A 23,652-nucleotide genomic window follows, 5' to 3' on the forward strand; every position below is an offset into this window, starting at 1 on the left:
TTGCCCGTCAATCCGCCCACCAGGCTCCCAGCTGCCTATGCCACCAGCAGCGCTGACAGACAAGGCAGGTAAGTGTTTGATTGACGGTGGCACATCCCATCACTGCAGTTCACATTCCAGCAGACTGGCGCCTTTCACCACCCGGGCCAATCAGATCAAAAGCCTAAAAAATAGGATTTTTAGAACAGCTTACCTGTAAAATCCTTTTCTTTTGAGGTACATCACGGGACACAGAGCCTCATTACTGATTACTGATGGGTTATAGGGTATCATTAGGTGATTGGACACTGGTCACACCCTAGACAGGAAGTTCAACCCCCTATATAACCCCTCCCCTTCCTGGGGATACCTCAGTTTTGTAGCAAAGCAATATAAGTGTATTAGAAGAGGGGCGGGACCTCTGTGTCCCGTGATGTACCTCAAAAGAAAAGGATTTTACAGGTAAGCTGTTATAAAAATCCTATTTTCTTTCTCGTACATCATGGGACACAGAGCCTCAGTAATTACTGATGGGATGTCCCAGAGCAATGCTATTTGAGGGGAGGGGACCACACAAAGTAGGGTGTAAACAGACCTGAGGACCTCGTACCTGCAGCACACTACGCCCAAAGGCGATATCCTCATGCCTTCCCACATCCACCTGATAAAATCTGGAGAATGTGTGGACTGAAGACCAGGTTGCGGCCTTGCAGATTTGAGCCATAGAGGCCCGGTGATGCACCACCCAAGAATCACTAATAGCCCTTGTGGAGTGTGCCTTGATTTGAAAAGGTGGAATTTTCTGTTTCAAACCGTAAGCTTAAATAATCATTTGTCAAATCCATCTTGAAATGGTAGACTTGGCGCTGCCTGTCCTCTATTGGGACCTTCTGGCAGTACGAACAAAACATCCATTTTGTGAATTTGAGCAGTTGCTTCCAGATAGGCCTTGACTGCTCTCACTACATCCAAAGAATGTAGTGACCTTTCTTCCGTAGAACAGGGATCTGGAAAAAAAGGAAGGTAGAACAATATCTTGGTTTAGATGAAAATCTGAAACCACTTTCGGTAGAAAGCTAGGATGAGGGCGCAATACCACTCTATCCTTGTGTATGATTAAATAAGGCTCTTTACAGAAACAGGGGACCCACTGCCATCTTTACTATTTCCGCATACCAAGCTCTTCTGGCCATGCTGGGCCAGCAGAAGTACCGACTTCCTTTCCTGCCTGATCCTGCGAAGAAGTCGTGGCAGTAGCAGAATAGGAGGAAATGTAAAAATCAGGGAGAATTGATGCCATGGAGTCACCAACGCATCTGTCCCGCATGCAAGAGTATCCCTTGTTCTTGACACAAAGTTATCAAACTTGTTGTTGAACCTGGATGCAAAGAGGTCTACATCCGGAACCCCCATCTTTGGCATATGGCCAAGAAGACATCGGGGTGAAGAGACCATTCCCCTGGGAATAACTGCCGGCGACTCAAGTAGTCCGCCTGCCAGTTCTCTACTCCCGGAATGAAGATTGCCAATATGCACGGCACATGCTTCTGCCCAGATTAAGATCTGGTTTACTTCTCCTTGGGCTGCACGACTCCTGGTGCCTCCCTGGTGATTGATATAAGGCACTGCTGTGGCATTGTCGGACTGGATCCTGACAGGGCAACCCTGTAACCTGAGTGTCCAGGCCTTTAGGGCTAGATACGCTGCACGGATCTCTAGAATGTTGATGGGTAAGGTCCTCTCTGTCTTGGACCATCTCCCTTGGACAGTCGACTGTTCCAGAACTGCTCCCCAACCCGAAAGACTGGCATTTGTTGTTACCACTGTCCAGGCAACTGGAAAAAAAGGGTTTTCCCTTTTGCAGATTTTCGAGTATCAACCACCAACTGAGGCTCTGACACACTGTAGGAGACAGACGCATCGGGAAATCCAGTGCCTGAACCTCCTTGTTCCAGGCAGACAGGATACTGTTTTGCAGCAGTCTCGAATGAAACTGAGCATAGGGAACTGCTTTGAACGAAGCCACCATCTTCCCCAGTAGCCTCATACAAAGGCGAATAGGAGGATCTTTCTTTGCCCTGACTACCTGAATCAGTTCTTTATGGTACTGATCTTTGCCTGGGGTAAAATACCCTCTTCTGGGCTGTATTTATGACCAGACCGAAATAATCTAGTCTTCTTACTGGTTTCAAAGAAGACTTTTCTGAGTTGAGGAGCCAACCTAGGTATTCCAGGTAGTTGACTGTGGTGACCAAGCTTTAGTCCAAGTTGGCCACCGAGCGGTCTATCAAGAGCAGGTCGTCTAGGTATGCTATTACCGTTATACCTTGGGCCCTTAATCTGGCCAGTGGAGGGGCCAAGATTTTTGTAAACACCCGAGGTGCAGTAGCTAGCCCAAAAGGCAGAGCTATAACTGAAAGTGGCATCTTTCTACTTTGAAACGCAGGTACTTTTGAGCAGGGAAAATAGGTACATGCAGGTATGCGACCTTGATGTCTATTGACGCCAGAAATTCTCCTTCTTGTAGGATGGAGACTACCGACCAGATCGATTCCATGCGAAAGGATCGTATCTTTAGGAATTGGTTTAGATCCTTGAGATAAAAAATGGGTCTGACATCTCAATTTGGTTTTGGAACCGTGAAAAGGTTTGAATAAAACCCCAATCCCTGCTCTTGCGTGGGAACAACCACGATAACTTTTTGCGACAATAGTCGCTCCAATGCTAGAAGAGAGACTTCTTTTTCTCTGGGTGACGGCTCCAGCTCCTCCTCTCCAGCTACTCTGCTCCTCTGTGTCTGTGAGCTTCACAACGTGGCCCCCGCCCATCAGAAAACTGCCGCCCAGGATCGGCCCTGCAAACAGATCCGGGGACAGAAGTGTTTCGGGAAGAGTGTCCTCAGTTCAGGGACTGTCCCTGGAAATTGGGGACGTCTGGTCACCGTGGTTTAGATTACGCTATGTGCTCTTCCTTTTTTTTGGGGCATTGTTTGTGAGAACAACTCCAAGATAGGAGTATAGTATTCCCTGTATCCTGGTTTCTTTATGTGGAGGATAGTGAGCCATCCACGGTCTGAAGAGTGGTCTAAAGGTGTTTCCATCTCAGGAAAGGCCCCGACCGGGTTAAGGTCACAAGCTTTTTTAAGCTTGCCATTTGGTAAGCGTCCATTTTATTCATAACACTGTGGTGTGGTGAAGGTATATCCAGTCCCATCTGTGTTTGCCTAACAAGGGACCCAGTTGTCTGGTTTCTCATCCATTGCACCTTTGAAGACTTCCATTCACTGATTGAACTTTACTGTGTCACTTGATTGTACATGAACTTTATATACCATTAATCACTAATTGTGGTTTAGTATCACATATTTGATTTATAGCGCTGCTTCTTTTGTTTATTTGATCACTGCCACTGCAGGTTGAGCTATTAGGACCTTCTGCCACTGAACCTGCCAAGAAGAAAAAACACTTTTCAACAGGAATTCCAATTTCTTATCAGTTGGATCCCTAGGTATCTGAGCGTTATCGACAAGACAAGACAGACTTATATACGGAGGAATGGCGGCATCAACTGCCGGTATACCCCCCCATCTTAGTACATTTTTCCTCCATAGGATAAAGTGTTGCAAACTTTTTTAGGCGGAAGAAATGTTTATCTGGGTGATCCCACTCAGAATAAATAAGCTTTTTCAGTAACCATAAAACAGAAAAGCATGTGTAGTTTGAGGAGGCTTCAGTGAACCCAAACCAAAGGAGGGTTCTTTAACTGACTCAGATACGGGTAACCTGAATGTGGAGCGGACCAATCCAGCCAAAATTTGCACTAACACCTTCTCATCCTGAGAAGATGAAGAGGGCCCTTCTCCACTTGATTCCTCAGAAGAGGAGTCATAAGTCTCATCCCGATCCTCCGAGAGGGATTCCTCTCCTTTTTCCCCCAGAGATCCTCTGCTTGAGGGTCCTGGGTAACAGAGGGAGACCTAGCGAGTTTTCTTTCACAGAGTAAAGATGCGATTAAGGCCACCAGTCTTTTCTCTAATCCATTAATGGTTGAGGAAAGAACCTCCTGTGTAATGTATACAGGGGCTGAAGTGCCAGAAGCAGCTGCAGCCCCTGAGTGCTTCCATAGAAACAGACAGGCACAGGACTGGATTGAGTGAGGACTCGGGAAGTATTTGGGGGGAGTGGGAGCAATACTGCTACTGGGACATTTTTCACCTTGATGCAGGGAATACAATAAAGTACAAAAAGTTATTTGTTTTTAATTAGATTATTTTATTTATTTTAAAATTACACAAAGAAAACAACCTCTCGTGGCAATTTACAACTGCCAAATAAGATCCATGGGCATCTCACACAGTGGACAATACAATCGTACAGAATAGTCGACATTGTATTTTCCACATGCAGCACAGGTCTTGCTTAAAATTAAATAAAATCAAGTAATTACAATGTCCTCTATGACTGCCTGTTATAAATAAATGGATTTATCAACCCAGTTGGTTTGTGTATTTACTGTGGGCAGCACCAACAGATCCAGATTACTGGGGGATAGGTTCCTAGGGGAGATAGCCATCGCATCAGAATCTGCATTGGAGACATGCCATCTAGTGTAGTGATAAACATGACAACAATCTGTTTAGAATAAGTGAAGTTGGGGTCAGGCCTGGGGTTGCCTGTCACACTTTAAGTGTGGGACGGTTTCTATGTTGGTATATACAGTATCTCACAAAAGTGAGTACACCCCTCACATTTTTGTAAATATTTTATTATATCTTTTCATGTGACAACACTGAAGAAATGACGCTTTGCTACAATGTAAAGTAGTGAGTGTACAGCTTGTATAATAACAGTGTAAATTTGCTGTGCCCTCAAAATAACTCAATACACAGCCATTAATGTCCAAACTGTTGGCAACAAAAGCGAGTACACTCCTAAGTAAAAATGTCCAAATTGGGCCCAATTAGCCATTTTCCCTCCCAGGTATCATGTGACTCGTTAGTGTTAGAAGGTCTCAGGTGTGAATGGGGATCAGGTGTGTTAAATTCGGTGTTATCGCTCTCACTCTCTCATACTGGTCACTGGAAGTTCAACATGGCACCTCAAGGCAAAGAACTCTCTGAGGATATGAAAAAAATAATTGTTGCTCTACAGAAAGATGGCCTAGACTACAAGAAGTGTTGCCAAGACCCTGAAACTGAGCTGCAGCACAGTGGCCAAGACCACATAACAGGTTTAACAGGGCAGGTTCCACTCAGAACAGGCTATGCCTGAAGAAGTTGAGTGCACGTGCTCAGCATCATATTCAGAGGCTGTCTTTGGGAAATAGACGTATGAGTGCTGTAAGCATTGCTGCAGAGGTTGAAGGGGTGGGGGGTCAGCCTGTCAGTGCTCAGACCATACGCCGCACACTGCATCAAATTGGTCTGCATGGCTGTCGTCCCAGAAGGAAGCCTCTTCTAAAGTTGATGCACAAGAAAGCCCACAGTTTTCTGAAGACAAGCAGACTAAGGGTATGGATTACTGGAACCATGTCCTGTGGTCTGATGAGACCAAGATAAATGAATTTGGTTCAGATGGTGTTAAGCGTGTGTGGCGGCAACCAGGTGAGGAGTGCAAAGACAAGTGTGTCTTGCCTACAGTCAATCATGGTGGTGGGAGTGTCATGGTCTGGGGCTGCACAAGTGCTGCCAGCACTGGGGAGCTACAGTTCATTGAGGAAACCATGAATGCCAACATGTACTGTGACATACTGAAGCAGAGCATGATCCCCTCCCTTCGGAGACTGGGCCGCAGGGCAGTAATCCAACATGATAACGATCCCAAACAAACCTCCAAGACGACCACTGCCTTGCTAAAGAAGCTGAGGGTAAAGATGATGGACTGGCCAAGCATGTCTCCAGACCTAAACCCCATTGAGCATCTATGGGGCAGCCTCAAAAGGATGGTGGAGGAGCGCAAGGTCTCTAACATGATGATAACCGTGATGTCATCATGGAGTGGAGGCTGACTCCAGTGGCAACCTGTGAAGCTCTGGTGAACTCCATGCCCAAGAGGGTTAAGGCAGTGCAGGAAAATAATGGTGGCCACACAAAATATTGACACTTTGGGCTCAATTTGGACATTTTCACTTAAGGGTGTACTCCCTTTTGTTGCCAGCGGTTTAGACATTAATGGCTGTGTATTGAGTTATTTTGAGGGGACAGCAAATTTACAGTTATACAAGCTGTACACTCACTACTTTACATTGTAGCAAAGTGTAATTTCTTCAGTGTTGTCACATGAAAAGAGATAATAAAATATTTCCAAAAATGTGAGGGGTGTACTCACTTTTGTGAGATACTGTACCTGTAATCTTTTCTCTGGACAGGGTAGTATTAAATTTGATTTCTCCATTCCATCCATGTGGGGGGATAGCCATTTCTGGGCAATCAACTTATGTGCTTGGAATAGCACTCTGAAAATAAGTAGTCAATACTTCCTGCCACTGTAATGAATTTAGAACCACTTCTAATATCTCTCCAGGGAAGCACTACATACTTCAGACTTGTGAAAAAAAAAATTAAAAATCATAATAAATATAATATATTATTTATTATTATAATAATAAATTATTATATTATATATAATATATAAAAATATAACATCTACAAGGCAAAATTTCTTGTACACATAGATTATTATATGCGAACATGGCTGAAATGTATCCAAATCACGCTAGATTGTAAAGATATTGAATTACTGCATAATTATGGCATTGCTAATTGGGAGTACCTGATTTCAAAGTCAATGTTGGCTTCGTAGGCCTGGTAGCATTGCGTTGGGAAGGTCCCAAACCGCAAACCCTGTTCTAAGAGACGTTTAGCAGGTGCAATTAATCGTGGAAGAGCCATGGTGATCTTCAGGAAAGGTATACTCCGCTTCCCGTGGTATCCGTACATGTCTGTAAAGAAGCCGAACACACGGTCAATATTCCATTCTTTAGTAAAATTAATAAGCAGATAGCTTGTCAAAGTGTAAGTGTTCTGGACAGTGTGTGTGTGTAATATGTAATATGTAATATGTATGTGGCCAATTGATCTGCCCAGGGACCAGTACAAAATCCTTAGAACGTCTCCTGCAACACCTTGGGATTAACACAGAGTATAGTGTAATAGCTGATGCGTTTCATTTCAGGGGTCTCACCTTTTTCTCAGAGCCTCAGGCTCATGGGCTCAAATCTTGGATTCACTTGTGAGTATATATGGTATTCATTTAAAATGACACTAAACAATATCCTTATTTAGCAAAAATAATCCATGTACATCCACTACTTAATGCGCTTCGAATATATTTTATATTAAAATGTTTCTTGCTGCGTTTTTCTGCCTCCTTGTAATGTCCTCCATATAGTTACATAGTAGGCGAGGTTGAAAAAAGACACAAGTCCAACCTATGTGTGCAATTTTATGTCAGTATTATATTGTATATCCCTGTATGTTTTGGTCTTTCGGTGCTTATCTAATAGTTTTTTAAAAATAAATCGATGCCCCCCGCTGAAACCACCGCCTGTGGAAGAGAATTCTACATCCTCTGACAATAAAGAACCCTCTATGCAGTTTAAGGTTAAACCACTTTTCTTCTAATTTTAGTGAATGGCCGCGTGTCTTATTAACCAGTTCCTGACCGGCTCACGCAGATATACTGTGGCAGAATGGCTCTCCTGGGCGAAATCCCATATATATAAGGCTTTGCCCAGGAGAGCCACCGGGACCTGATTAGCATGGCCAGCGGGCGCGATCGTGTGCACAAGAGCCAGCATGTGGATTTGTGTGTGTAAACACACAAACCCCTGTGCTGTCAGAGGAGAGGAGACAGATCGTGTGTTCCTACAAAGTAGGAAAAGCAATCTGTCATCTCTCCTAGTTAGTCCCATCCCCACAGTTAGAACACAGTGAGGGAACACAGTTAACCCCATGATCGGCCCCTAGTGTTAACCCCTTCCCTGCCAGTGACATTTATACAGTAAATCGGTGCATATTTATATCACTGATTGCTCCATAAATGTCAATGGTCCCAAAAATGTGTCAAAAGTCTCCGATCTGTCCGTCGCAATACCGCTAAAAATCGCAGATCACCGCCATTACAAGTAAAAAAAATAAAACCGTCATATCTTTCCCATAGTTTGTAGACGCTATAACTTTTGCGCAAACCAATCAATATACACTTATTGCGATTTTTTTTTTACCAAAATTATGTAGAATACATATTGGCCTAAACTGATGAAGAATTTCTTTTTTTTTTTTTTTTTTTAATTGGGGGATATTTATTATAGCAAAATGTAAAAAAGTTTTTTTTCCAAAATTTGTCACTCTTTTTTTGTTTATAGCGCAAAAAATAAAAACCACAGGTGGTGATCAAATGCCACCAAAAGAAAGCTCTATTTGTGGGAAAAAAAAGGACGCAAATTTTGTTTGGGTACAGCATTGCTTGACCGCGCAATTTTCAGTTAAATTGACACAGTGCCAAATTGTAAAAAGTGCTAACTGAAGTGGTTAAATTCCCTTTAGCGGAAAAGTTTTATACATAATCACAGACAATGCAATGTTTCCCTATTGTGGGGTCACCAGTACGGTATTTGTACACTGAAATCATATCCCCTTCTCAAGCATCTCTTCTCCAGAGAGAATAAGTTCAGTGCTCGTAACCTTTCCTCATAAGTAAGGTCCTCCAAGTGCCTTTATTAGTTTTGTTGCCCTTTTCTGGACTCTCTCCAGTTCCAGCACATCCTTCCTGAGGACTGGTGCCCAGAAATGGATGGCATAATCCAGGTGCGGCAGGACCAGAGTCTTGTAGAGTGGGAGAATTTCTCCTTTTCCATCTTACTTCCATTTGTTTTGACGAAAATGATCATGCACTGCTCTATGTACACTACAAATCTCAAAGTTCATCTCAGGAGTGAGCAAGATAGGGTAGCTGCATGACTACATACATACTGCAGGACCATAGAGAACATATGTAGTCACCCTCTAATAGGAAGTTGGATTATAGCAGCAAAAAAAATAATCTGGAGATTTGGAGAAGGCTGAGAGCATTAGAAGATACTTTTCAGAATTAAGAATAGGTGTTGCTGTGGAATTAGCTTGAAAATCTCTACTATAATAATTTTATAAAGTAAAACGTGAGGTTTTGAAAACTGGCCAAAAAAAGACACCTAGAATTTTTTTTTTTTTTTTTTTTTTTAGGGACTTTTAAGTTCACTAAGGACAATTTATATGAAACCTATCCTATTACCTGAAAAAGTCACACAAGAAAGGATTTCAAACATAGCTACGCTGGGGGGGTGTGTCTGGACGAGCACCGAGGAGGACGCGAGCTAGCTAAGCTCCTCAACAGCGCTCGGAATCCGTTGCCATCCGGACACCAAACCACCTCCTGAGGCCCCATCACCTCTGTAAAGCCTCCCGGACCCCCCCTGCTACACTCTGGGACGGGTCTTTTCTGGCTCCAGCCGCGCACCTTGACCCGGGCCTACGGATCGCGCCGCGCCGGGGTCCCGGTCGCCATCTTGGGGCCTACTGCCTGCACGGAGCCTCCGGTCTGGCGTCCCTGTGACCCGTGCGCTGAACGGGCATCTGCCCTGGGTCGGTGGCCTCCCGTCCCACCGAGGATTGCCGGGGACCAGCGGCGGGGATCTGTCTACAAGCCCGCAGCTTTTCTTCCCTGGGGCCAGTCGCCATCTTGCGGCCTGTGGCTCGATCGGAGCCTCCACCTTGCAGTATCCAGGCTCCGGACATCAACCAGAAGCAGACCGGTCTTCTACATTAACTGGGACACAGTGAGTAACAGCATCCACCTTTTACCTAAGTTGGACACTAGATTCTTCTCCTAGAAGCGGCGCCCACCCGGTCGGGCGGAACCGCTAGGAAAGTCCGCGGCTCCGGCCTACCTCTGGAGGCCGGCGGCCATCTTGGTGCTCCATATACACCCTTTCAGACCCTCTGCCTCACCGAACCTCACTGAAATCCCCTTACTGCCACGCTACATATCATCTGCTGGGACTTTGTCTATAGATTTTGATTGTCTTCCTTGAGCCCTAAATAATACTGCAGCTCTTGACTGACCGCTGCCACTGGGAGGATTCGCGGCTCTGACCTGTGTCTGGAGACCAGAAGCCACCTTTGCGCCCCTAATGGGAATTCCTCTATACGCTGATGGTGCCTTAATGAAAGTGTGACTTTGCTCAGATGTGAGGGGGGTGCTCTCTACAGCTATCGGCCATATAGTTCCAATTATGCCCGCAAAAACATCTAAACGCCGGTCTGCCCCAACTAAACGCCCAAATAAGAGATCACTACTCAATCCAACCTCCACTGGCTCTATTCAACAATACTTAGCCAACGCACGTGGCAATCAAGCCAGAACCTCGAGAACAAGCGCATCTCCATCATCCCGTGCCGCATCGGCGAGAGAGAGCTCTCCGGCATCCTCCTACTGCTCGGACCTCATGGATGATCCTAGATCCCCCGCGGGCTCTGAAATGTCTGTACTTATGAGTGGTCTAAAAAAAGAACTTGCAGGCATGTTCCACGGCTTGGAGAAATCCATTAAAAAAGAAATAACTGCAGTTAGATCTGATATGTCACATATCTTGGTCAGAGTGGAGGAAACAGAGCAGCGACAAGACACGCAAGCAGTAGCTATCAAAGAACTGCAGGACACCGTTACCCAGTTGGCGTTTGCCCATCGTGCATCTCTATATAAGCTTGAAGACCTCGAGAACCGTAACCGTAGAAATAATATACGTGTTAGAGGTCTACCAGAAGCCACTGGAGACTCTGATCTTGAACCTTCTATAAGAGGCATTTTCAATACTATTCTGGATAACCCTGCCACTGCACCGTTACGCTTCGACCGTGTGCATCGTGCCCTACGACCCCGTAATGCTAACTCAGATCTGCCCAGAGATGTTATATGCCGTCTGCATTACTTTGAAGATAAAAATGCTATCATGATGAAGATGCGGGGACTCCCTAGCATTGACTTTGACGGTGCAACTATTACTATCTATCCAGATCTTTCCAAGGACACACTAGATCGTCGTAGAGCCCTAAAACCGCTCCTTGACCGACTACGCTCTGACGGGATCACATACAGATGGGGCTTTCCTGCCTGCCTAATTGCCACAAAAAATGGTCGCTCCCATACGCTGAGATTCCCTGAGGAACTTTCAACTTTTCTGCAGGAGTTGCATCTCCCGCCCATGGAACTTCCAGGCTGGCAGGACCCAATTCCTAAATTCTCCTGCCCTATGGACGCTCTCTGGAAAAAAACACCCTCAAAGAAGAAGTGCACCTCTCTCCCGGGTTCTGCACAAAAACATGACTGAACCATTTACTTTTTCACCCATACCTCTATCATTAATGTGGACGGTGTCTTTCCTACAGGGTTCCTAGAAAAGATGTTCCCCCCCCCCCCCCCTCCCCCTTTTTTACCAGCGTCTGATCTTCCTTCTTTTTTCTTTTTTGGATTGTATGGATCAAGCACTGGGCTAATCTACATTTTCGATGTCCTGTAGGATGTACACTGTATATACTGAGTCTGGTTCAATTTGTACGGGTTTTTCATATTCCTAACTGGAACTTATTGTTTTCTTGCTAGCTGCAAGTTATTTGTTAATTTGTTTCTTTTTCCCACAGGCCGTGTGCTGTCGGGGCACATACCCCTCACTACCTCCCTCCTACAGCGTAACCCCGCCCCCCACCTCCTTCTGGGGTAGGCGAGTGCGAACGGCCCTGAAGTTGCCCCATTCCGCCCTTGCTCAGGGATTGGGATGGCCTTTCGCTCTCTCTCTCCCCAACGGGACCACTGCAGATTTCTGCGTGACACTCATTCATTTCCCACAAGTTCTTTAATTTACAGGTATATCTTCTATATATGTTTACCCTCTCCCATATCTTCTCATCTCCCTCTTTACTTACCTTTTCTTCCCTTTTCTCCTTCACTTCCTCCTTCCTGCTGGCATGCCGGGCTAACTTGTTTGAAGGCTCACATCTTATTTCTAAAGATAGTGTCCTATAATGTTAGGGGTCTTAATGTTGCTGCTAAACGACACCAAGTATATCGGGAACTGAAACAAGCTACATGTTCCATTGCCTTTCTTCAGGAAACCCACTTAACTCACACGACACCCGTTAAACTAACGTCACCTAACTTTCCACAGTGGTATTATAGCCTATCGGACACTAATAAAGCTAAAGGTGTAGCTATTGGCTTTTGTAGAAACATGTCCTTTAGGTTATCTGAAATGCTTGCAGACGATCACGGTCGCTTTCTTTTTCTTAGGGGTTTTATTGGAAATACTCAATGCACTCTTGCGAACATCTATTGCTCGAACTATAATCAACCAACCTTTCTCTCCCAAATACTGACTAAATTGTCACATTTTGCTAAAGGCCTTACTATCCTAGCAGGGGATATAAACATGCCATTAGATCCCTCTATTGACACGTCACAAAATCGCTCTAATATCTCCTTCAAACGATTGAAATTTGTGAAAAAACGGCTTCTTGATCTTCAATTAATGGACGCATGGCGCCTTCTTCACCCCAAAGAGAAGGATTTTTCACATTACTCCTCAACGCATCAATCATATTCCAGAATAGACAATATTTTCTTAGATCACTTTCATCTCCCTCTCTTACACTCTACTCATATAGGCACCGCATCTATCTCAGACCACGTACCTGTGTCGATGACATTGACCATGCCTTCCCTACCCCGACGCACCACTAATTGGAAGCTGAATGACTCCCTACTCTCGGATGAAGTGGAGGTTTCCATGCTGGCTTCCCATTTATCACAATATTTCAAGGAAAACAAACCTTCTGACACCTCCCCCTCTATTGTGTGGGAGGCTCACAAGGCCACTATTAGAGGCCGACTCATTGAGCTTGGCGCTAGAAAGAAAAGGGAGCATGGTCAACAAATTGACCAGGTTTTACAACAGATAGCGGCTCTGGACAAACAACACAAACTTTCTTTACATACTGCACATCTCCAATCCCTCACACTTAAACGAGAGGAACTGAAATCCCTCCTTAATTTAGACACCAAGCGAAAGTTCCAACGCCTATCACAGAAATTTTACGAATGGGGAAATAAACCTAGCAGACTGTAATGCCGCGTACACACGAGCGGACTTTCTATCCTACTTGGTCCGGCACACTTTCCGACGGACTTTGTCCGCCAGGTGCGCCGGACTTTAAAACGGACGGACTTGCCCACACACACCGGGACTTTCCGGCGGGCTAAGTCCGCCCGTCTTTCCGACGGACTTTCGCCGGAGTTCCGGCGGACTTTCAGAATGAACGGACTTGCCCACACACGGACAAGTCCGTTCATTTTGAACGTGACTCAGGTGCGACGGGACTAGAAAAGGATGTCAATCTTGCCGCTTTTATCGGCGAGATTGACACCTTACTAGCCCCGTCGCGGGGCATACCAGGCCCTTAGGTCTGGTATGGATTATAAAGGGGAACCCCGCTACGCCGAAAAAACGGCGTGGGGTCCCCCTAAAATCCATACCAGACCCCGATCCGAGCACGCAGCCTGGCCGGTCAGGAAAGGGGGTGGGGACGAGCGAGCGCCCCCCCCCTCCTGAACCGTACCAGGCCGCATGCCCTCAACATGGGGGTGGGTGCTTTGGGGGAGGGGGGCGCCCTGCGCCCCCCCCCCAAAGCACCTTGTCCCCATGTTGATGAGGACAAGGGCCTCTTCCCGACAACCCTGGCCGTTGGTTGTCGGGGTCTGCGGGCGGGGGCTTATCGGAATCTGGGAGCCCCCTTTAATAAGGGGGCCCCCAGATCCCGGCCCCCCACCCTATGTAAATGAGTATGGGGTACATGGTACCCCTACCCATTTACCTAGGAAAAAAGTGTAAGTAATAAAACACACTACACAGGTTTTTAAAATATTTTATTAAACAGCTCCGGGGGGGGGGATCTTCCTCCGGCTTCGGGGGTCTTCTTCCGGCTTCGGGGGTCCCTCCGCTTCATCTTCTCCCGGCGTCCGGTTGGTTCTTCTCCCGGTGTTCCAGTTCTTCGGCCGGCTCCTCTGCTGTCTTCAGGTAGCTCTCTTGCCAGCAGCGGTCCGGACTTCTGGGCTTCTGGGCTTCTTCTCTTCTCTTCTCCAGATGTTGACACGACGCTCTCTCCGGCTGGACTGCTCTCCGAGGGCTGCGTTGTGACTTATATAGGCGGAGACCCCGCCCCCTTTTGATGTCACAGTCCCTGGGCATGCTGGGACTGTGACGTTTTAGGGGGCGTGGTCAACATCACCCAGTGACCACGCCCCCTAAAACGTCACAGTCCCAGCATGCCCAGGGACTGTGACATCAAAAGGGGGCGGGGTCTCCACCTATATAAGTCACAACGCAGCCCTCGGAGAGCAGTCCAGCAGGAGAGAGCGTCGTGTCAACATCTGGGGAAGAGAAGCCCAGAAGCCCAGAAGCCCAGAAGTCCGGACCTCTGCTGGCAAGAGAGCTACTTGAAGACAGCAGAGGAGCCGGCCGAAGAACAGGAACACCGGGAGAAGAGAGCGGAGAAGAACCAACCGGACGCCGGGAGAAGATGAAGCGGAGGGACCCCCGAAGCCGGAAGAAGACCCCCGAAGCCAGAGGAAGATCCCCCCCCCGGAGCTGTTTAATAAAATATTTTAAAAACCTGTGTAGTGTGTTTTATTACTTACACTTTTTTCCTAGGTAAATGGGTAGGGGTACCATGTACCCCATACTCATTTACATAGGGTGGGGGGCCGGGATCTGGGGGCCCCCTTATTAAAGGGGGCTCCCAGATTCCGATAAGCCCCCGCCCGCAGACCCCGACAACCAACGGCCAGGGTTGTCGGGAAGAGGCCCTTGTCCTCATCAACATGGGGACAAGGTGCTTTGGGGGGGGGGGCGCAGGGCGCCCCCCTCCCCCAAAGCACCCACCCCCATGTTGAGGGCATGCGGCCTGGTACGGTTCAGGAGGGGGGGGGGCGCTCGCTCGTCCCCACCCCCTTTCCTGACCGGCCAGGCTGCGTGCTCGGATCGGGGTCTGGTATGGATTTTAGGGGGGACCCCACGCCGTTTTTTTCGGCGTAGGGGCTTCCCTTTATAATCCATACCAGACCTAAGGGCCTGGTATGCCCCGCGCTCGCCGCAATAGGAAAATGTGTTTTACCTATTGCAGCGAGCGTGAGATGCAATACCCTGCCCTCGTGTTGTATCTGGTCCGTCGGACCAGCCTACACACGAGTGGGCTTTCCGTCGGACCAGCACACACACGAGCGGACTTTCCGCCCGAAACTGAGTCCGGCGGAAAGATTTAGAACTTTCTTCAAATCTAGGTCCGGCGGGCTTTTGGGAAAAAGTCCGCCGGAAAAGTCCGCCGGTGCCTACACACGGGCGGATTGTCCGGCACACTCTGGTCCGCCGGACCAAGTATGCCGGAAAGTCCGACCGTGTGTACGCGGCATTAGCTAGATCATTAAAGACTAAGCAATCGCAATCGTTTATTCCCAAAATCAAACTCCCGTCTGGTTCACTAGCTCATGCAACTCCAGATATCGCTAAAGCCTTCAGAGACTACTACTCGGACTTGTATAACGTCAAAAATTACTTGTCCTCTCTTCCTCATAAGGAGAGACGGAATCACATGCTTTCCTATCTGACAGAAGCTAATCTTCCTAAACTGCCTGTATCAGCCCTTAAAGAATTAGAAGCAGACTTCTCGGTGGAGGAGTTTCAAGCAGCATTAAAGTCTTCCCCCTCCGGTAAAGCACCTGGACCAGACGGGTTCACTACTCTATATTATAAAACATTCAGCGACATTCTGCTTCCTCGCCTCTCTGCATATGCAAACTCTATCTCTCACTCCTCAGGTCTTCGCCCGGAATCACTTCTATCTCATATCACTGTCATTCCCAAATCAGATAAGGACCTTACCCATTGTAATAGCTATAGACCAATATCATTAATCAACGTGGACACTAAATTATTCGCCAAAGTCATGGCAAACCGCTTACTTCCCCTTATACCCAAATGGATCCCAGCCGACCAATCAGGTTTCATACCCACCAGAGAAGCAAAAGATAATTCCCTTCGGGCAATCTCCTTAATTCAATATGTCCGACGCTACTCCCAGCCCACCCTACTCCTGTCTACAGATGCAGAGAAGGCTTTTGATAGGGTGGACTGGGAGTACCTTAAATTGACCTTACGCCACTTTGGTCTGGGACCTAAAATGTTCCACCGTATCTCATCACTATACTCTGATCCCTTGGCTCAAATTAGAATCAATGGGACGCTAAGTGACCCCTTTGCTCTGCATAATGGAACCAGGCAAGGATGCCCCCTCTCCCCTCTCCTTTTTGCTATTACCTTAGAACCCTTCTTAGCTACAATTAGGAACAACGCTAATATTAAAGGCATACAAATAGGCAACAAATCCCACAAATATGCAGCTTATGCAGATGATGTTCTATTTTTCATTCAACAACCACGTACTTCGATCCCCAACTTGATATCTGAATTTTCCTTGTTTCATTCAATCTCAAACTTCAAAATAAACCTATCTAAATCCGAAATTTTAAACATTAACATCCCTAAATCTGAGGCTCTCTCGCTTAGACCCCTCTTTCCATTTAAATGGGAACAAAAATGTATAAAATACTTAGGCATTTATCTCACTCCTAATCTCCACTCCCTTTTCCGATATAATTATATTCCCATGCTAAATAGGATTAGAAATGACTTACGAAAGTGGTCCAACCTGTCTCACACCTGGTTGGGGAAAGTAAATATAATTAAAATGAACATTTTACCTCGCATTCTCTTTCTTTTTCAAATGCTACCATTGGATGTTCCAGTGGGGTTCTTTACTATTATACAATCCATGGTTTCCCGCTTCATCTGGAAGGACAAACATCCTAGAATATCCAGGGCGTCACTGTTTCGTTCCAAATGCTCAGGTGGCCTGGCACTTCCCAATTTCAAAGCATATTATCAAGCGACTGTATTGGCCAGGCTAGCTGAGTGGAAATATGCTCTTAACTCGAAGCTATGGGTACAAATTGAGTATTCCTTGAGTGGCATGGATCTCTCAGTGGCGCCCTGGATACCCAAATCTCACAGGAACCTTGCTCGCTCCACCTCGGCTCTCACCATATCCTCTTTAGATGTATGGGACGCCCTACGTAAAAAACTCTCCTGGGCTTATGACTCCCCCCTATTACCTCTCCTCAACCATACATACTTCTTGCCGGGTCTTCTAGATTCAGGTTTTAAGACATGGAGACCGGGAGAACCTCTTTTGCTCCATCATATCCTTAATGGCAATGTATTGAAACCACTATCTACGATCCTCGCCCCTAAACCTGTCACGTATTTAGATAAATGGAGATACCACCAGATACAACACTTCCTAAACTCTCTTACTACTCCACTTAGGGGCGTTAGTGATTTAAACGCTATAGAAGCTATATTTTATCCAAAAGACCCTCCCCTACATAGCATTTCGTTATTTTATAAAGCCCTTATCACTCTCCAAAATCCCGGATTCCCACACTTCTTGACTAAATGGGAGGCTGAATTTGATCTTCCCCTGACTGATATTCAAAAGGATAGGATCTTACAATTAGCACACACCACGTCCTTAGCATCAAAAATGTCAGAGGTCAACTATAAATTGCTCACTAGATGGCATTACACCCCAGTTAAAATGCACCAAATGTTCCCTGCCAGTTCCCCTTTGTGCTGGAGGAACTGTGGGAACAAAGCTACCCATGCACACATATGGTGGTCCTGCCCACTTATCCGTCCATACTGGGATGCCATTCGTGATCTGATTTTTCAGATTGCCGAGGTTCACATACCGAACGACCCGTGGGCTATACTTTTTCATGTTACAAAAACTCCCATAGGGTTGTACAAACGCTCAATTATTCCTCATCTACTGAACACTGCCAAGGCCTTGATTCCCACTCTATGGGGTCAATCAGTAATTCCTCCTATTAAAAACTGGCTACAAATGATTGATAACGTACACCTCATGGAGAATATCACCCATGATCTCAGAGGGACCTCTCAAAAACATTCTCTCATATGGGATTCTTGGAAAAAATTTAAGACCACTTCCTCATATAAAAATCTCATTACCGAAACCCCTTAAACTAATTAATCAGACTTAGCCATCTAACATTGTCTCTCACTTCGCTAATGCAACCCTCTTTTCAACACATGGCCCTGCATGCCGGCAACCTTTCACCTCCCCTCTCCTCCCTTCTCACCCTTCTTCCCTCATTTCTTCCTCTTATATTCCTTTTCTACTCTATCTTTCCTTTATTCTCTTTTTTTCCACACTTGCTTCTCAATAGTACCTCTTAAGTACCTATTTTTAACAAACCAAAATTCTATGTTCTCATTCAATTATATTCGATACATGGTACCCACATAGTTTATATCTTTCGCCTAGTTGGATAGTACGCTAATTCTATGTACCTACCTAGAGGCAACTGCGGAATTTTCATAACTGGTTTGTTATGTGAGTACTACCTCTCCCTCTCTGTTCTATTGTTAAAAATGAGATTGTTTTCTATTTTGAGGTATAATTGTATCTCTGTTATATTTTTCTCTAATAAAAATTTATTAAACAAACATAGCTACGCTAGTTGCATTTCCACCTAGGTTAAGACTGAGCAAACAAAAAAAGAAAAAAAAAAAAAAAAGGAAGAGGAAGAAAAGAAAAAAAGGCCAGGTTCCAAGATGCAAAAGTGCAAAAGGAATGTCACCATTCTTCTCTGTGCAAACTGTGCTGCCAATCATACAATTTAGTGAGGAAGGTGGGCACAGACACTATTTTTCAGGGTGTCAGTTACTAGACCAATCAGCAGCTACTCTTTAAAGTGGAAGTAAACTTCCATCTCTGACATTTTACCTACAGGTAAGCCTATAGTAAGGCTTACCTATAGGTAGTGTAAATATCTCCTAAACGTTCACCATTAAGAGAGATTTACAGTACATGCAGCCAGTGACATCACTGGCGCATGCGCTCTAAAGGAACGGGCACTCAGGCTGTCCCTTCAGAGCCCTGTGCCCCAAATGGCGGCTCTTGCGTGATCGTCCAGGAGTGACCCAATTGTGGCTCCGGCCAGTCATAGAGCCAGAGTCCGCAAGCCCAGAAACAAGACGGATGAAGATGGGAGCGCCTGCAGCACTGACATTTCGGCGCTGGAAGGGCTTCATTTTAAAGGCAAGTTTAACATACTGTGCCACTTACAACCACTTTAATGTCCTATTTATTTTAATCTGTGCTCAAAAATAACCAGTAAAGCCACAAAGAGCGTGACTGCCATTTGGATCTAAAGGCTTGTTCATATCGTGCATGAAAACTGATGGGAAAACCCGTGCAGATTTCACTTGCAGAGACATGAGCTTACATCAGTTTTCTTGCACGTTTCAGTGAGTTTTTATGGTGAATGTAACCTCGGACCACGTGATCCTCTGTACAGGAGCTCCGCGATTATAGTATAGGACTGTTTTAGTAACATTAACAAAGACATTGGTACAATTGGGCAACATTTTACTGGGAAGAAGCACAAGTTTTAGAAGTACAAGTACAGAAAAAAAATACTCACTCTCTTTCATACAGATGTCAACAGCCAGAACAGCCTGTGATATGTTGTCTTTATTAGAACGCATGTCCTTGATTACAGCACTATTCAGCTCCTTTTTGAAGTCACTTAAATGTTCCTGCTTAAAACCTGAAAAACACATTACAATAAATTAAAAAAACGTAATGTAAAAGTGTAACCTTTTACTAGTTATGGATACAAGGGGGGGTTAGAACCCCTGTCCTGTTTTTAATTGTTATTCCTTGGTTGAGGAAAGGGCCCTCACCTGAGTGTCCCCACGGGGAGGGGATTTCTGTGTGATCACCAGGGCAGGCAGTAAACACAAACCTTCCCAACAGGTATTCAGACCACAATAAAATCGCTGACAAATTATTAAAATCCATCCCCCACAATATGCAAAAAAAAAAAAAATGTTTTGGCTGGAATTACACTATAATATACCAAGTAAAGTGGTTATTGCACGAGAAATAAAAATACATGTACACATATACCAGTATAGTATACATCTGCCATATATTTAAAAAAAAAAAAAAAAAAGTTTTTGTAGTAATTTTACTATTTCAAAACACAAAAAGATAACTAAATGATTCTAAGCACTATATTCATGGAAAGTAAACGTATTTCCCAAAGCACAAAAGTGTTTCTTCTCAAATGGACATGATAGACATCCTCATATGTACATCAGCTACTGGACTTTACACGTTACCTGTTCTCATGTCGCAAGTAAACACATGTTGTCTGAGTACATTTAGTGTTTTTTAATAGGTTCTTTTTAAACACCACCTGCAACTAGACAGCTTCTATATATTTTAGGGTCTCAAGCTGGCCATACATGGGTCAGTTTTTTTGATCAGCAACCGGGCTGATGAAAAAAATCTGAACGGATTCCCCAATCCACGTGAGCGAGGTGGATGGAGGAATCCTCCCCACTGTGCTATTATATTATAACAGTGGGGACTACTCTGCCCTCAGAATACACTGATCAGCACTGCAACCGGTTGGCTGTAGTGTTGATTGAACAGACATTTTCCAACAAACCAATTCATAAGAAGTCAATCATTAGATCGACGTCTTACAAATGGGAACTACTATAGATGGATCGACATTTAGCTGGTCCCTGCTGAACTGACCAAATTAAGATCCATCGATGGCCAACTTAAGAAGAGAAGAATGCACATGTGGTTGGTGGGGGAGGTCATCACCTGATTAGCAAGGATCAATATATAGGGGATAGATTGAGGTGGTGAACTTTGTCCTCTAGTTTAGTAAAACTATGGTAAACCTTTAGATTGTCCTTTCTTAAATTGGAACGTCAGTCAAAAATTGAAGTACAGCTGATCCAATTCCTAACCCCAGTCTGTAATTAAGTTGCAAGTTTTTCTTTTTTCTTTTTCTTTGTAGGCAAGGATAAAATTACTGTATTTATTGGCGTATAACACTCACTTTTTCACCATGAAAATCGGGTGCAAATAGCATGTGCGTGTTATACGCCAATACTTCAATTTTAGCTGCCTCAGAGGGGACAGGGAGGGGGGCGGGACGAGCGCCGTCAGCTTACATACAGTGAGAATCTCCTGTTTACTTGGCGGCCTCTATAATAGGAAGTCCCATCTCCTGGGCCACCATTGGATCATTATTCTGTCTATCAAAGGAGATTCTCACTGTATGTAATCTGTCGGCGCTTGTCCCACCCCCCTCCCTGTCCCCTCTAGGCTGCAGATGGGCATCAAATCAGACTGCACTGATGGCAATGGTGAGGCTGCTGCACTGATGGCAATGGTGAGGCTACTGCATTGAAGGCAGTGGTGAGGCTGCTGCAATGAAGGCAGTGGTGAGGCTGCTGCATTGATAGCAATGGAGAGGCTGCTGCACTGATGGCAATGGTGAGGCTGCATTGATGGCACTTGTGAGGCTGCAGATTGCCATTGATGAGGCTGCATTGATGGCAATGGTGAGGCTGCAGATGGGCACTGACCCTTATTTTGCTTCCAAGTTCCTTATTTAAAATGTAAGTTTTTTTCCTGAAACTTCCATCTTAAAATGAATGTGCGTGTTATACGCCTGTGCGTGTTATACGCCTGTGCGTGTTATAGGCCGATAAATACGGTATTCGTCCTGCCCCTCTCTGCTCCTGCATCCTCCAGGGACAAGTCACACATCCCAGGAGGCTACAGGACCAGAAAGTCACAGCTGGCTCCCAAAAACCAAAATGGTGGTGCCAGGGACCCGCAGCAGTGCAAAGAATTGGCTGCAGAAAGACTGAGCTGCAATCTATGGACAAACCTGATTTTTAAAACCATCAGCTACAGTAGCTGATGACTTTAAAATAAAAATAAACTTAGTGGAGTTCCTCTTTACTGAAAACGTGTATTAAAGCAGTATTAAACCCAAAAGCAAACGTTTTTTAAATTGCAGCTTACAACTTTATAGATGTGATGTTCAGATTAGTTTTTTTTTTCAGGCTTGCTTTCTTCTATTTTCATCTGGTAATCCAGCCAGCAAGTCTGTTTTTCACAGCAAACTCTCTAGCTGAATGTATCAGTTTACATAAATGAGACAAAAGACTTACATCGGCAGGGGTAATTAAAATAAGCTTTTATTTATTCAAGTAAAACCATTATCCCAAAAGGAAAAAAAACACTGTTTGCTGTAACTGCTTATAAAGTGTGAGCTGGAGTTTGGATTACACATTTTGTGGTTCTAAATCTGCGAATACATTTAACATTCCCCAGACTGATAATGCTGCTGTCTGTTGTGCTTCCTCTTCTCATTCCTTCAGAGTTGTGTCTCACTAATACAGGAGGTGTGTTACCAGCCAGGTTACCAGGTGATAACGGGGGAAAAAGTCAAACAAAAGAAAACTGATGCAGCCAGCACATCTTATGATTGGTAAGCTGCAATATATTCCATTTTTAGTTTTGGGTTTAATACCGCATTAACAGAACATGCAAGCTGCAACTGCCAATCTCTCTTTTCAAAAATCCTAAATGCCTGGCTTCAATGCAGATTCACTAGTTCAATATTTGTTACATCACTGTCCAAAAAAAAAAAAAAAAAAGTAAGCAGATCTGGAGTTCTGACTTTGCACTGACTTGACGCATGCTCATTGTAGATCAGCAACTCAGGCTGGGTTCACACTGCCGCACGGAGAGGCTCACAGCAGGGGTCCGGTGTGTTCCCGTTCACCGTTTCAGGTCCGATTTCAGCCCAAATTTTTGGCTAAATTCAGACCCGAAACGGACCAGAAGATGCACAGGACACCTATGCAATTCGCACCAGAACAGCTCCGGAGATGTGTGAACTGACTCCACAGAGAGCCGGTCACCATCTCCTAACATGCAAATTGGATGCGGAGAAACCCACATCCAATTCACAGTAGTGTAAATCCAGCCTCAATGCACTGAAGCCAAAGACAGCCACATAACTAGCATTTTCAGAAGGAGGTTTGCAGCCTACATGTTTGTCTCTATAATGATGTGCTTTGGCAGACTGTCTTTCAACAGAATAAACTAATATGTCATAAGACAGCTATAATTCAAAGCACTTACCAGTCTGGCAGGGTACGTAGAAGTAAGGAGCAAAACCATGGATGTGGCAGAATACACTGTTGCCATCTGCTGTGATCCCAAACACCCGAATTATAGGGACTGGTCCCTGCGTGGCTCCCAACATGCCAGGCACAGGTGTTCCTGAAAGACATATTGATATTACATTCAGAAAGAAATGTTCACAATTAGCTGCAGTGTTATACTGTATATCTCAAAAGCCAACACAAATCGTGAGTAATGACTACAACAGATTTTGACAAGACAACATTTAAACTAATCAAAAAAAAGAAAAAAAAAAATGCAAACCAGGGGAAGCAAAATCCCTTTCACTTGGCTTAAGAAAAAGTACTATTTTCCCAAACCAGTTAGGAAACAGGACCTATTCTGTTTCTAATGTGAAAGTGAGACAGAGGTAAAGGTGTCATACGTTGTAATATATGGAAGCTGCAATCTTGCCACTACAAGGCACCTCTGTA

General features: G+C 45.1%; 1 protein-coding gene across 1 annotated transcript in view; it reads right to left on the reverse strand.

Moving 5' to 3' along the window:
* Positions 1–23,652, reverse strand: part of POLD1 (DNA polymerase delta 1, catalytic subunit) — a 340,630-nt gene that overhangs the window by 296,283 nt on the left and 20,695 nt on the right. The window contains exons 4-6 of the mRNA XM_073602248.1: positions 23,177–23,317; positions 19,632–19,757; positions 6,750–6,918 (exon numbers count right to left, since the gene is read on the reverse strand). Of these exons, the coding sequence (XP_073458349.1) occupies positions 6,750–6,918; positions 19,632–19,757; positions 23,177–23,317 (436 nt within the window). The remainder of the gene's footprint in view (positions 1–6,749; positions 6,919–19,631; positions 19,758–23,176; positions 23,318–23,652) is intronic.

Source organism: Aquarana catesbeiana, linkage group LG10, assembly GCF_042186555.1.
Source record: "Aquarana catesbeiana isolate 2022-GZ linkage group LG10, ASM4218655v1, whole genome shotgun sequence".
Classification (NCBI taxonomy): Eukaryota; Metazoa; Chordata; class Amphibia; order Anura; family Ranidae; genus Aquarana; species Aquarana catesbeiana.